The following is a 15,797-nucleotide window of genomic DNA, read 5'->3' as shown; positions in this document are numbered from 1 at the left end:
TAATCTACATTATTTTTTTATTTGCTAAGTTTATTTTGGTAAGTTTATTTTGGGGGAACAGTAGCTTCTTATTGGCTTAAGCTCAGACCAGAGCTAATTATGAAAATGTTAATTTAGCTTAAATTTTCAACAGAAAATTATTTTGTGTATCAATTGATTCTCAGCATTGTTGTTGTGGAAGGTGGTGAGGTACAGGAACAGGTTGCCCATACAAGCTGAGGATACCCTATACCTGGGAGTGTTCAGGGCCGGATTTGATGGGGCTTTAGTCCAGTGGAAATTGTTTCTGCCCACAGCAGTGTTGTTGAACCTAGATGGTCTTTAAGGTCTCTTCCAACCTAAACCATTCCATGATTCTGTGAAATCACAGAAACACACCAATAATTTACTCTGGTGTTGGCAAAAGATGACACAGTTTAAAATCCTTTCTTAATGATCCACAGCAGGACTATTACCTTGAGTCTTCCTTGTATTATCCACTGTATCAGTCAGGAAGCCTCTATTTTTATCTCTGTCTCTATAAATTGTATTAGTGAGTGTTTGTAGGTAGATGTGTACTTGTGTATGTTTGACAGGCCTACAAGTCAATTTGCAACACTTCCTTATATAGTGAAAAAATAAGACTATATTGATCACTTAAAAGAAGGGAGGAATTTTCCTGTGCTTTGGGACATCTCATTCAGATCTATATGTTAAAATATGTATAAATAAGATATTAATACTCTTGGCTCCTTTAGTTTCTGCATTTACCTCCCTCTGAAGGTGCTAAGATTCCCCTTTTCTTATTTCTAGAATTCCAACTTTATAAGAGTCCATAAACTAATTTCTGTTGCAAACTTCACAATGAAACAGTCAGATCTGCAGCTATCAGACATCTTTCTAAAAGCACTTAACCACCTGCCCCTGGAGTACAACTATGCTTTGTACAGCAGAATATTTGATGACTTTGGCACTCATTACTACACCTCTGGGAAGATGGGTGGTTCCTATGATATTCTTTACCAGTACAGCTCTGAGGAACTGCGGAACTCAGGTATGTAATCTTTAACAAGCAAATATCATTATTTGTTTAACAGCTTTTCTTATCCCTGGTTTTAGGACTTACACCACAAAGTTCTCCAACAGCAAAAAGTTCTTTAGACTTTCCCAGACTCATTAATTACTCACATTGCTTACATATAGAGCAAGAAGAAATTTTTGCTCTACACTGTATTTGAAAAGTTCAGAAGTTCCCTTATTTGGTAAATGTCTCTGTGTTCAGGGAAACCACTTAAGACCTTCAGACCCAGACCAAGTGCCACGAGGAAATGTGTTCTAGCATCCTATATCATGGGACTGAAGTCTGAGAGGTATAAGGGGTACTTTTGGGATTGCAGTCGATAAAGTTGATGGTTTGGATTAGAAATTACTTTAAAATTTTCCCATGACTGCTAGACTATCAAAATTAAGACAACACCACAAAAAAGGAAATCTAAAATTAAAAGCTGTGATCTTTAATGCCACTGCTGTCACTTGCACAGGCATGGGAGGGCAGATGAAGCATGCCTCTGTCCAACACTGTATGTAGGGCAGCATGTGCCTGCTGTAGTGAACTCTCCAGTGGCAAGTGAGGAGCACGGAAAGCTGCTGGCTCATCTCAGTGTGGGAGCCTGGGGCATGATGCTTGCCATGTATCATGGTTATGCTGATAAAGATGCTGCTCTGTGGTATTTCTAGGCCTGTCAATTGAGGAATCAACAGAATGTGTCCGAACAGAAACAACCAGGCGTGTGTTATTCTGGAAGAAAAAGGAAGTCAGTACCAGATGCACCACAAACAGGATGACTGTGACACATGAAGGTGACCATGAGGAGAATAGGGCCATGTCCTGTTACTTACCCTGAGAGATACCATTTCCCTCAGCTGCCCCAGGTGACCTCTCAGCTTTGTTGAACTACAGATGTTCTTCTACCACTGTCAGAGCAGCCAGTGTCTCTTTGTCTGCCTCTGATACAAGCACTGAAAGCATATTGTCATTTGCAAAAGAAATTATGATGTAGGTGTGCTATTTCTCTGCTCTGGAGTGCCATCCCTGGGGGTCTGGTGTCACTGGCTGTCCAGTTGGTCACAGATCTGCCAAACATTACCCCTCACTCTGGGTCCAGGGCCAGGAATGCTGATCTGTAAAATGAACAAAGGCTAGAAATTTGTGTCTATGACTCAGTTCCTGATCTTTTTTAAGTGTTGTGCAGAGGTCGTTGGGAGAGTTGGGCTGCAATAAAAAAACTCCCTGACTTTCCTTTCCCACCTTCCTCATGCCAAGCAGATATTTAGGTACCGGGGGGACACAGAAATGTGTCTCAGAAACTGCAGAAAGCTGGTGCTTTTTCCATGAGAATGGCAGGAGTCATACTCTGCATCACTAAGGATAGGAATTTCATCACTTCCACCATGTTTTTGTCCTCAGTAGTTGATTAGTTTAACTTAAATGTTTACAGCCAGGACTAAACCTGCCATGCTGTGTTTTCTAGAAGTATCCTCCTGCCATGCTGTGTGCTCTAGAAGAGACTACTGCATTCTCTGCATTTTTCACTACTGTCTTACACTCTGAATATCCCCATGGCTCAGGTCTGAAACACTTTCCTTTGAAATATTATCACAGGTTTCTGTCATAGTAGGCAGGGATTGTTCTTCTGAGCTTTGACTTCTTTTTTCCAATGATAGTTTCAAAAAATTATTCTTAATATATTCTTTAATATCCTCTTATACTTTTTCTTATAGTTAGTGTTGTCAGGTATGATGTCTTTGGAAGCCTTTGTCTGAAAATACTGTGATGAAATTGTCTTTCAGGTTCCATTTTGGAGTCAGCCGAACGATCAGTTTCCCTGGTAAAAGGTGGTAGGTCAGAGTATGCAGCAGCTCTGGCCTGGGAGAAAAAGGGGGCTTTTCCAGGACACAGAGTCTTCACAGACTGGCTGGAATCAACAAAGGACAATCCTGTGGTAATTGACTTTGAGGTAAGAGAAGAACAAGAAAAACACTCAGATAGCAAAGACTAACTGCTCTTCATAGAGCTGTGCAGATATTTTTTCCTGTAAACAGGGATGATGCTGTGTGCGATATGAATGTACATAAATATGGGCAGAACATAAACATACAGAACTTTTATTAGGACTACTTCTTATGCATGTTGGTTTATAAGGCACACTGGTTTTGCATTGTCCATGGACAATGGGATTAAGAATGACGAGTGTGAATTACTTGCTCCAGCACCAGCAGGAGCTCAGGCATAGGCAGAGGTTAGTTATCGTGCAGGAAAAAAGCGCATGGTATTATTCCCTTGTCAGGCCTACGTCACAAAGTGTGTGACATAGCTAAACTGAATAAAACAGCAATGCCCTCTATCTCTGTCCTGTTCGTTGATGCAGCATGCCAGTGCTGCTGTGAGTGCACCGAGCTGTCTCCCTCCCCAGCTGCCACAGCAGCTGCTCAGCAGCACTATGAGCAAACATCAAAACCTGCCTGAATGCAGCATCCACTGAGGTTTCTCTTGCTGCAGCTGCTGAACTCCTGAAGCAGCACAGGAATGTCTGACATGACAGGGACTGGGATGTAAAGCAAACCTTACATCACATAGTGATGCAATGTGTGGTAGAGAGCATCCTGAAATTTAGGACATAGTATCCCACTTGGTTGATTCTTCCTTGGCTCATAGAGTCCTAAATTGAGGAGATGAAAGCATTATGAACAGGATAACATATATGTATAACACTGTTGTGCTCCTTTAAAACATCCATAATTCCTGTGTGACACAGCTTTGTATGCAAGCACTATCTCCTTTAAAATGCTCTGGCTACCAGTGAGGGCCCTGCTGTGTTTCGGCTCCTGCTGATGAACAGCTCTCTGCCAGGTGTCCCCCATCGTGGAGCTGGTGAGGAACGTGCCGTGCGCGGTGACCAAGCGCCGCCACCTGCGGCGGGCCCTGAGGGAGCACGCGGGGATGTTCGACCCGTGCCGCTGCGCCCCGTGCCCCAACAACGGCCGGCCCGTGCTCTCGGGGACCGCCTGCCTCTGCCTGTGCCCGGCTGGCACCTACGGCGCCAACTGCGAGACGCGGGCTCCGGGCTACACCTCAGGTACCTGGGCTGATGGCAGCAGCGCAAATCTGGGCCTTCTGCTATCTCTTTGTCAGACACTAATCTGCCATAACGTGCCCTTGCTAGATCCACAGCACTTCTTGACACATGGTAATGTCCAAAAAGCATAAGGATAAATGTAGGGATGACAAATTAAAAAATCAAACTGAATAGCCATGACTCGAAGAACAGTGTAAGACATGGTACAATATTCCTTAGCTACATAATTAAGCTAATGTGAAATGACCTATTCAGCAATAGGGGGAAGTTGAGATCAAAAGTAATTGATGCAAAAAATTAAGAAACCCATTGCTTAGTTTTCCCTACAGCCTGATATGCTTAAGACTAAAAGGCTAATGAACATAAAAATTGTTGATTACACTTTAGAAGGAAAACTCAGTTGTCATAAGGAGAGAGAAAATCATCACTATTCTGGAGAATTTTAAGTGCAATTTAATGTAAAAACATTTTTTAATTAAATTGGCATTTGTTCCATAACTAAGAGAAACAAAGGAGATGTTATATATGTTTATATTCCTGAACCAAAAGGGAACATAAGGAAAAGTCACTTAGATAGGTACTGTCCTCATTATCTGACCTTGATAGAATAATATTTTGAAAGAAATAAACAACTGAAGACAGAGATGGATACAGAAAGTCTATTGCATGCAGAAAAGAAAGTGTGTGTAAGGAAAAGAAGTTATGCCTGCTTCATGGCGGTACAGGTAATAGATGCCAGGGGTTATGAAAAAACAGTAATAGTAATGTTTTAATTTAACTGACATAAGATGCAGATTTGGGATTTAGACATGATGTTAGAACTCAGACTTATTTGAAAACTCATTAAATAATGACCTATTTAAGAAACTTGTCAGTACCATGAAAACACACACATCTGTGAGTGCAGTAAGAGTATAAAATATGCCACTTCAGAGTTTTAATGTTATTTGCAATCAAAACTAAAGACATAAATGTACTTCAGGGTTTTATGAAGCAGCTGGAATTTGGCTGGACACCTTTTGGAAAACTTTATGCTCTAGATGCAACCTACTGCCTTAACCTTAACAATTTTAAATTTTCTGAAAATGGCTAATATGAATTTACCATCATCCCTCTCACATGTGGCCTTAAAAGAAATATTCTGTATGGTACTGGTCTGCCAAGATGGTGTCTCTTTAATTCCTTGCAGTTGCTGTTGATGGGCGATGGAGCTGCTGGTCTGAATGGAGTCCATGTGATGCTTCCTTCAAAAAAAGAAGGACCCGGGAATGCAATAACCCCTCCCCAATGAATGGTGGGAAGCTATGTGAAGGGCAGCAGGAAGAAGAGGAGGACTGTTATGTTTCTGTGTTCACAGACAGGTAAGAAGATCAAAAGATCTCCTTAGTCATGGATAACTAACTGGGATAGTTAAGGAGCACTCTAGAGTGGCTCTGTGACTACCAGGGAGAAACAGCAGACAACCTTCCCCTCTGAATTTCTTTGGGGGAGTATAGAAAAGGCAAACTTTGAAAACCCCTGCAATTTGCTTCACATTTGGATTTATTAATTTTTTATTCCTAGAAAACAGCTGATAAATTGCATACTAAAGTATGCCTATAGATTTTGTATGCTGCTTTGTGTGGCTTTGTTTCTAAAGCCAAGGAGAAATCTTTTCCTTCTCTTCACTGGAGTTCACAGGTTTTTTTTTTTTCCCTATCCCCTCTTTTCTTAGAGGTTTAGATCTGAACTCAGTCACAGAGAGAGTTTGGATGAAGCTATGAAGTTACAAAGGTTTCCACTTCAAGTATTCTAGATGTACTTTTTAGCGTGATTTCAACTTCAAATTTTAACCTCAAACTGGGCAGTTTTTTTCATCTTCAAGCCCAAGGCTTCAGTTTTTCACCTCTCCAGAGTGATTAGGAGAGGATAAAAAGCAGTGGGCTCCACAGTTCTGATTACTCAGACACCACGGGCTGTACAGCTCCATGATCACAGAGACCAGCCACCTTTAATTATTGCCTGGGGGCAACAAGAATTACATGGATTATTTAGTGACTTCCTGTTTTGTTGTTCTTTGCTGCCTCTTTTTCTTGCTGTAATAAAATATTTAATTAATTATGTTGATAAATGCATTTAGCACTTTTTTACTGCTCTCATGCTCTTGCCCCTATCAACCTGCAGTTTTGTCCACCATCTTTTGTTTAACAGAATAAAGTATAGGGGGAGGAACTTGCAACTCTTCTGAGTTGCAATTCCGGCAATTCTGGCAATTCTGCCATTGTTACTTGGTGACAGGAATGCTTAAGATACAGTCTTACAGCAGATTTTCACTTTTCAGAGGTGCTCCTTGTATAAATGATGATGAAGCCAAGAGAGAAGAGAATATCTTGATTGGTAAACCTGAGTCTGGATGTTCTAGGCCAGACCCACCAGAATACGGCTTTATCAGGGTAAGCATGAAAAATTATACAGAAGCAAAGTGTAGTAGTTGCAGAGATTGGACATTTTATAGTTTCTCTGCTGCATGTCCCTGATATCCAATCTTGATACTGTGCTAGTGAAAGTGCTATGTTCAAGGAATGCTGCAGGACTCTAGCCCACCACACTACATCAGCAACTGGAGAAAAGTCAAGGTAAAATTAATTTCAAGTTGTCCTTGAATCCTTGTTTGGTAACCATGACATCAGTTACTACAACTAGAAAAAGTTATCATTATATTGGTGAGTGGATGACTCATATTTCAGAGTAGGAAATGCATGCATTCATTACATCTTATCAGGATTTTGCTATTGTTTCCTTTGACAATGCCCAGTCTCATTACCATAGATCCTTGCAGAGCTTTGTGGTGTGGGTTTCTTAAATTTTTTTAATTGTTTTTTTTTTTTTTAAAGAATGAAAAGAACCAGTATGCTGTTGGGGAGGAAGTTGAAATTGCTTGTGTGAGTGGGCATAGCCTCACTGGCTATCAATACCTTCGGTGTCTGCCAGATCAAACCTGGACACAACAGCATGTTGAGTGCCAACGTAAGAAAGAGAAAATTAACAAAATGCACAGCAACAAAATAGAAGGGGAAGAAAGCATACAAAAAAGATTCTTATAAAGGTCTTTTAAAAACAAATCTCTAACATTTTTGAAAATATAGCATTTTAAGAAGGTATTTTATGTAGACGTGGCAAAAACATCATGAATCACTACATCACTCCCCTTTCAATTCAGAAGTGTTACTATTATGTGCTTTGTAAGGAGATAGTAATATGCAGTGCATTAGAAAATCCTCAGATGGATGCTGCGAGGTTCTTCTCTTTTCTAGTTTTAAATAGCTTTAAGAAAAGAACTTACCTTATGTTTTCAGACTTACATAGACATGTTTAGGTTGATACAGTTATGAAGAAGAAATTATTCCTCCAGAAATTTTTCTACTATCTTTTATATTAAATGGATTATGTGTTTCTAACCATGACCTCCCAGATTGCATTGAAAATCACTACTATAAATCAAGGCCTTTAAGGGTTTATAGGTCAGTTAAGAATTAAAGATCAGAATTGGTTTGTGTTAGCTAACAAGATTTCAATAGTTTTCTAAAACTTGGTATAATTTCATTGACTTAGTCTTCATTTTAACAAAAAAAAGTACCTGAATATACTTATGAGTTTTCTATTGCCATTGACTTTCTTCTATTAACAAAAGAGAAATTAAAACATGATGTTATATGCCATTCTATTTTTAAACAGAAAAATTAAATTACTTATATTGGCATACATTATAAATATTTTGTTGTTATTTAGTTATTACTTGAAAAATATTTTAAAGACTATGACAATGCACTAAAAATTTCTAGACTTAATTATGTTAAATTTTTTTTAGTTTTGAATGTCAGACAAATGTTCAGTATTACTAAGTGTCTTTATATATGGTTCTTCAGATGAAGCATTATGACTTTCTGTAAATATCCACACAGCATTAAGCCAACAAAAATTATGTTTTTTTTTTTTTTATTGTTTGTTACAGCCTCAGTATGCCTCAGGCCACCAATATCTGACAGTGTCACAATTTCCCCATTCAAGCAACAGTACAACATTGGTGAAACAATGAAGCTGAGCTGCCAGGCTGGGTTTATAGTCACTGGTCACACAAAATATACCTGTGGGAAAGACCTGTCCTGGATACCTCCTATTCTGAGGTCTATTACATGTGAAAAAGGTTAGTATGCCTGCAGATACTTACTGTTTCCATTGCTGGTATTAACAGTACTGTTTATTTCAGCTAGCTAGAACTAGAAGGCTGATGACTGGGTTTAAGACCTATAGCAGCTGTTCATTAATTTTAATTTTACTTTATGTTTCCCATGATGACAGAAATTCAGCTCTAAGCTTCTGCATTAAGTTCATAATTTTTGGATGCTGTGTACTGTAGATGTTAATAATGAAATTGAGACACTGCAACTGCTTAAAATCAAAACCAAATCAAACTGAACCCCAACTGCATTAACAAAGCTTTATGAAAGTAAAGTAGGAAAATGCATTCTATTGGAACTTCAGCTGCTCTTGTTATTTTCCAGTGATTTTTACAAAGACAGATGAAAATACTTCTAGCGTGCCAATCAGGGAGCTTTTGAAAAGAGAAACTTAGGACAAATAGAAATAAATCCATTATAGCTTTTATGGTAGGAGTGTAAAATATTTCCGTTCACTCCTTACTAGTTACAGTAATTCTCACTTGTTGTTTCAGATATGCTAACCAAAATTAGAGGTATTTGCAGTCTAGGACAAAAGCAGGTTGGATCTCAGTGTGTTTGTATGTCTCCAGAAGAAGATTGTGGGTAAGTACTGTAACTAGAAATCAAAGTTTCTCTAATGATAGACCAAGAGGCCATTGTGATGCTGAAGAGGAAGAGCAGGAAAAGACAACTGCAAATCAAGATATTAGCTAGCTGTTCCTCTATATTCAAATTACAGTCCTGTTTGTAGCCTGTGAAATAAGTAACAATCACAGAATCACAGAATGGATCAGGAGACCCCAGTGGTCTCCTGGCCCCACTTCCCTGCTCAAGCAGTGCCATCTCAGACCACATGGCACAGAATTGTGTCAAGATGGTGCGTGGGTGTGTCCAGTGAGGGAGACTCCACAACTTCTCTGTGCAAACTGTTCAATCCACAGTAATCCACTTCCTCATATTCAGGTGGAATGTCTTTTGCATCAGTTCCTGTCCATTGCCTCTTGTCCTATTGCTCGGCACCACCGAGCAGAGCCCAGTCCCTGCTCTGACCCCTCCCTGCAGGTACTGACAGGGATGAGGTCCCCTCTCAGTCATCACTTCTCAAGGCTGGACTGGCCAGCTTCTGCAGCTTTTTCTCATAATAGAGATACTCTAGCCCTTTGATCATTTTTGTAACCCTCCACTGGACCCGCTCCAGGAGTTCCATGCCTGTGTTGTGCTGAGGAGCCCAGAACTGGGCACAGCACTCCACATATGCCTCACCACAGCTGAGTTGATATGCAGGGTCACCTCCCATAATCTGCTGGCAATGCTCCCTCTAATGAACCCAATTACATTACTGTAATGAGACACCACAGCGCATCCTTTTAATCTACACCGCTCTCTGCTCCTGGAAACTCTGGAAACAGAGACTCCTGGAAACTCTTCTCTTTATTTCTCCAATGTCATCACTATGTACAAGGAGCATGTGAGAACTATGATCTCTAAGATTCTTTCCAATCCAAACCATTCTATGATTTTATGATACTCTTTTTGGAAAATGACTAAGCTCCACAAAATGATGCTGCTTGGAATTGCATGCACCTTCTAGGAATGAATTCACTCAATAGCCAAAAGCAATACAGAAAAAAGAAAACTACAAGCCACATGACTGCTTTTACCTGCCCTTGGTCCCAAGACACCTGTGCTTCAGAGATAGAGTTGCACACACAGCTGCAGGGATGCATTGACACAGAAAAGGCACCCAGGCCCAGTGGAGGTAATAATTTCTCCTTTTTCTTGTACAGACACGTATCCTTCACCTCCCAATGGCTGGACAGGACCAAAGCTTCCCCTTTCCACAGCACTTGTTTTATCAGGTCCAGGTTCTGCAGTAGCTAGGGCAGCCTTAGGTCTTTAGGTGAATCTCCAGCCTGGCCATGGCTTTGTTGTGTTTTGTCCGATGCTGATGTACTGTTTAAAAGTATGTGTACTGTTTAAAAGTATGGACTTGTTCTATAGCCTGCTAAAATAATTTTTGTTTTCTTCCATTGGGCAGCCACTACTCAGAAGACATCTGTGTGTTACATGCTGTTACAGAACAGAATGTAACTAAGGCCAGCTGTCAGTACTCGGCTGAAAAGTGCCTTGGAGTGCAGTCATTTAATTTCTTGCATGCTGGCCCTTGCCATGGTAATTCCAACCTAGACTGGGCTATTGAGAGGGCAAAGCTCTCTACAAATAGCTTGAAGAAAGTGCCCTGTGGCTATGACACCTGCTATGACTGGGAGGATTGTCAAGGTATGACTTCTGAATGGTGAGATTCAGCCATCCCTTTGGATCTAAAAGTAAATGTGCTGACTTTCACTGCTCCAAGAACATGATTTACAGATATTGTGGTCTCTCTGGGCACACAGAGTGTGAAATGGTCAGTCCTATGTCCCTGCTACCTAGGATTACACTTAGATATGTGACTTTTCCCTTTACTCACATCTAGTGTAGTGTTGTTACCACTAGAAAGGCACAAAAGGAACTTGAAAATTAAGAGAACTTTTCCAGGAGAATTAACATTTGAATTTTTAATTGGTAATATTTTCACCCATTCCTTGTGAGGCTACTGGTTCCTAGTTTGTACTTCAGGAATTAATTTGGGCCACACCCTCTATAATATGTAATTAAATTGTGAAATTAAATAATTATACTACTTCAAAAGCAATACTGGGGCCATTAGTCTTAATGGGATTTTAATGGTAAAATTTGCAAATACCCATATGTGAAAATTGTATTTATCAAGTGTTTTAAGGAACGAGCTAAGCTGGTAAAAAACCTAAGAGGATTATTTTCTAAACAATATTGTGCAGCTCGGCTATTTACTGTGTAACCAGGTGATAAGAGCAGTAGGTATTTCTGTAAATGTCTGAGGTGCTGACTGGCTCTGTGCATATCAAGTGTTTGCCAGGTAAATGCTGAGTGACAGACACTCTCACTCCATCCCTTGCTGCCAGACACAAATCTGATTCTTATCGCACCTGCTCTACTTAATGATAAATAAAGCAACAGCAGTGTGCAGCAATCCTAAGCCTCTGTTCTGAAGATGTAAGATTTCTACAGCAGAGAATTTGAAGTCAATATGGCTGTAAAATTACTGCATGACCTGTTGTCCCTTGTGCGCTCAAGCAGAGGGTATGACCAGGTGTGTCCATCTGGTGGAACCACTAGGTACCATGTGCTTCTGGGAAAAAGGTGGTAATTTTTAAAAAAATAACTTATTCCAAAGCCTCTAAGAAGCCTAGTTCTGCTTCCACTGTGCAAGTGTCTTCAAGCTTGATCTTGTGCCAGCACTTCAGTGTTTTTCTCTGAAAAGCATACGGAGGAGCCCTATTCAGAAAAATAAGAGAAAGGGGAGAAAAATATATTAAATAAGGTTAGTTGTCAGTGTGGTGCTCAAGAGATTAGAACTGGACTCTTTACTGTCTCCGCAGAAGTCCACTTTTCATGAGTGTGCACAAACATTTAGGAAATGGATGTTTTGTTTTTTCTGAAAGTGAGTAGCTGGTATCAACACAGGAACAGAACATACTGCAGAGAAGGTACTGCAGTACCATGAAAGAAACTAAATGGAGGAAAGCACACATTTTTCATGTTTTAAAAACTGAAGGCAGAAACTCTGCCTAGGGAATTTCTGGGAAAGAATATAAAGAGTGATTAGATCAGATCAGATCAGAAACTATCAGATTAGATCAGAAATAGGTAATGAAATAACCCAGCTGGACTGAGCTTTACCACAGGCCAGCAGTAGGTAGCTTAGTATTCATAAAGAGAGCTTTAATGAAATCGGAGCTGACACAATATGGACCTTAAGACTCCATTTCATGGCAAGATTGTGTTCAAAGATAATTGGAAAAAGAAAGTCAACTTAATATATCTTTGTTTAGAAGAAAAGTCAGGGAAAGACAGTGGATAAAAATAGTTAAATCAATTCTGCTTTTGTATGGGCCATTGCTGAAAAAACTGTTATTTAAAGCTGATTATGCCTCTATTCCTAATAGCCAACCATCTAGTGAATGCTCTACAGGCTTTTTGTAACTAATATATCACAAACATCCACTAGTGTTTTTCCCTGTTGGACTTTGAAATGTCATCAAAGTATAAAATCTGGTTTTAGTCATCACATTTACAGCTATATTTCCACACATTCATTCCAGAGACGCAGACCCAGTGCTTCTGCCTGATGCCTTACCAGTGCCCCAAAGGAGAGATCCGCCCTCACTGCATCCAAATGGAGACGACAGGGAGGAGGAGGACAGTCAGTCATTGCATGCTGGCAGCCATGAAGTGTGCTGGCATCAAACTGCAGGTGCTGGAGCAGGGGAGCTGCCTACCATAACCCATTTGCTCTCTGCAGATACCATAATCATTGCATCAAATGCAAACTGAGCCACCCAGGAAAAGCTTGGTTGGTTAAGAAAGGATAAGTAAATCAAAACAAAATGATGAGAAAAAAAATTCCAGCTTGCTTAACGGGTTTTTGGGAGAAGGGTGGCAGTGATTTTTTTCTGTCTGAAAATTACCTGGGCTTGGGGATATAAGGGACAACTTGTCATTGCTGGCACCTCTGGGGATGTGCAGAAGAAGGGAGGGAAACAAATGGAAAGGGAGAAAAAGAAATATTGCCTTTGGTCTCCCCTCCCCTAGAGCTGGATGAGACTTTTCCTTTCTTCAGCCATTTGTTGCTTTGTCCTTGTGACAGTTTGTGACTACTGTTCACTCTTGTCTCACTGGCTGAGTACCTGCTATATCACACAGGCAGACAGAGCAAGCACTTCAGCACCACTTCTCACATCAGAGATGGGGAAGGGGTAGCAAGAGGTTACATGCAGACACAGTACAAATGGAAGGAGCAATACCAAACACCGAAAATCACAATTTTGCAATGACTGAGTGAAGTCATCAAAGTGATGTGATTTTTAATTGGATTAGCTGAAGGGAGGATGTATTTGCTTCCTGTGTTTGTTCACTGGGTTTCAGCTTTAGGTAGAAAGCCTGAAGCCTAAAGCTTGGTGAATTTCTGTGGTACCCCTCAATGTGAATTAAGAATGTTTGTACTTTAAATATAAAATAAACATTTAATGCACTGGGCAGAGTCCTGCTGCAATATGTGGTTCTACTTGGAGTTGTGCTTTGAGCCTACAGAAATACATCACAATCAGATTCCTTGCATACACCTGCATCAGCACCCAACCTGAGAGCAATTGCATGGGGCACCTCAGCCCATCCCATGGGGCACCTCAGCCCATCCCATGCCCCCAGCATTGCTTGGGCACAAATCATTACTTCTGAGCAGTTGCAACTAGAATGTTCTCTTCAGAACTCAGAATTTCACAAATCTGAGTATAAATCTGCCTTTTAAGAAGGGGAAAACTGAACTCCACTTCTTTCTTTACCAACAGACATCAGAACAATGACAATTAGGAAAATAGCCCCACAGAATCATAGAAAAGAATAATAGAATTTGCTGAGCTGGAAAGGACCCATATGGATCATCAAAGTCCAGCTGGCCCTGCACAGGACACCCCAAGAATCACACAATATGCCTGAGAGCATTGTCAAAATGCTTCTTGGATACAGACAGCTTGATGCTGTGACCACTGCCCTGAGGACCTGTGCCCAACCAGCCTCTGGGTGAAAAGCCTTCTTCTAATGGCCAACCTAAACCTCCCCTGACACAACTCCAGGCCATTTCCTCTGGTCCTGTCACTGTCACCACACAGCAGAGGTCCATGCCTGCTCCTCTTCCCCTCACAAGGAAGTTGTAACTGCAGTGAGGTCTCCCCTCAGCCTCCTCCAGGCTGAACAGACCAAGTGCCCTCAGCTACTCCTTGTATAGCCTCCCCTCCAGACCCTTCACCATCCTCATGGCCCTCCTTCAGACACTCTCTAATAGTTTAGTATCTTTTTTACGTTGTAGCACCCAAACCTGCCCCCAGCACTCGAGGTGAGGCTGCCCCAGTGCAGAGCAGAGCAGGACAATCCCCTCCCTTGCCCAGCTGCTGATGCTGTGCCTGATGCCCCCAGAGCAGGGTTGTCTCTCCTGGCTGCCAGGGCACTGCTGGCTCGTGTTCAACTCACCACTGACCAGGAGCCCCAGGTCCCTTTTAATGTCAGCGCTTTCCAGCATCACATTTCCCAGTCTGTCCATACATCCAGCATTGACCTATCTCAGGGGAAGAATCCAATATTGTTTAACTTCATAATGTTGGTGATTGACCAGCCCTTTCATCGAGGGTTTCTCTAAAGGTTCTCTCTGCCTTGGAAGGAATCAACACCTCTCAAATTAGTATCATCTGCAGATGTGTTATCCCTTCCAGTTCTGCATCCAAAGTCATTTTTGAAGATTTACAGGGCCCATGATGGAGCCCTGAAGAGCTCTATATGTGACCAGTTGCCAGTCTCATGTGACTCCATTCACTGCAATCTTTTATATCTGACACATCAACCAGTTGCTGACCCTGAGCATTTCTCAGGGTGATATTCACCCTGAAATCTCACCCTGTTATTTCTCCTGATGCCTGAGAAACATCCATTACTGAACAACCTGCCCTATGTGTAAATGTCACACCTTGCCAGAGGCTGGGCAAAGTCACCTGGGAGCTGTGAGTGGGCTGGATGTGAAGTGATTATCTTTTCCTACAAAGAAACATATTTGGGATGTTGTCGAGCTCCCTAAAGCAGCAGCTGGTCTCTACTTGATGGAGCTCAAGATGAAGAAATTAATCCTGCTGCTAAATACAATAAATGTATGCTTTCTTGCTTAATATGTATAGTAAGAATTACTGCTTAATATGTATAGTAAGAATTATTATAAAAGGCAGAGATAGGCTTTCCTTTGTAGTTCTATAGCTCTTTCCTCCAGCTGAAAATCTATAGTAATACACTAGGTGACTAGGAGTGAGATGCAAATACAATTATGTTTAGATTGGTTTTTAGTGCCCTTGTTTTTTCCTGCTGGTTGCATTCTGTGGGGGAAGAATCACTCAGAATGGTTGTGTATGCTCTCTTCACCACCAACAAACAATGAAGATTTCTTGCTCCTGATCTTCTAACCTAAATACTATCTTTTCATTACAGGCCTCTGATTCTAGTTTGACTGTCTAGCAAAGTTTCTGATAAAAGGAATTTTTTATCCCTGATACTTTTCATCATGATAAATTGTCAGATCAAGTTATTTCCTAGTGAACAGAAGGCAGCCACTCACCTGCCACTCACTAATAATGGAATGATTTTGCCATACACTGAATCCAGAGGATTCAGCATGCTGAATCAGAGGATTTCCTGTATGCTGAATTAAGTGGGATTTTTACTGTTGGCTTCAGCAGGGTCTGGATTGCACTTTGCAAGGAGTTTGAGTTTCTCCTGTGCTCTGTCACAGGGGTCCCCAACCCTTAGATCAGGGACTGAAGTTCTTTAATATTTTCTGCAACGTCTGTCTTTCTCTTAGATATGA

The 15,797-nt window shown here is 40.9% G+C and overlaps 1 protein-coding gene across 5 annotated transcripts in view; it reads left to right on the top strand.

Moving 5' to 3' along the window:
• C6 (complement C6) overlaps positions 1 to 13,436 on the top strand; it is a 48,126-nt gene extending 34,690 nt beyond the window's left edge. For all 5 annotated transcript variants that reach the window (XM_085566648.1, XM_021551459.3, XM_021551448.3 and 2 more), the window contains 11 exons: positions 793 to 1,033; positions 1,717 to 1,839; positions 2,830 to 2,996; positions 3,890 to 4,115; positions 5,305 to 5,476; positions 6,436 to 6,547; positions 6,989 to 7,121; positions 8,107 to 8,298; positions 8,827 to 8,917; positions 10,353 to 10,594; positions 12,499 to 13,436. In XM_085566648.1, coding sequence (XP_085422774.1) covers positions 793 to 1,033; positions 1,717 to 1,839; positions 2,830 to 2,996; positions 3,890 to 4,115; positions 5,305 to 5,476; positions 6,436 to 6,547; positions 6,989 to 7,121; positions 8,107 to 8,298; positions 8,827 to 8,917; positions 10,353 to 10,594; positions 12,499 to 12,680 — 1,881 coding nt within the window. In that variant the 3' untranslated portion in view covers positions 12,681 to 13,436. The remainder of the gene's footprint in view (positions 1 to 792; positions 1,034 to 1,716; positions 1,840 to 2,829; positions 2,997 to 3,889; positions 4,116 to 5,304; positions 5,477 to 6,435; positions 6,548 to 6,988; positions 7,122 to 8,106; positions 8,299 to 8,826; positions 8,918 to 10,352; positions 10,595 to 12,498) is intronic.
• Positions 13,437 to 15,797: the final 2,361 nt, after the last annotated feature.

This window comes from Lonchura striata, chromosome Z (genome assembly GCF_050655825.1).
Source record: "Lonchura striata isolate lonStrDom1 chromosome Z, ASM5065582v1, whole genome shotgun sequence".
Classification (NCBI taxonomy): Eukaryota; Metazoa; Chordata; class Aves; order Passeriformes; family Estrildidae; genus Lonchura; species Lonchura striata.
The sequence above is the reverse complement of the archived record's forward strand: the minus strand, read 5'-3'. Positions and strand labels throughout refer to the sequence as shown.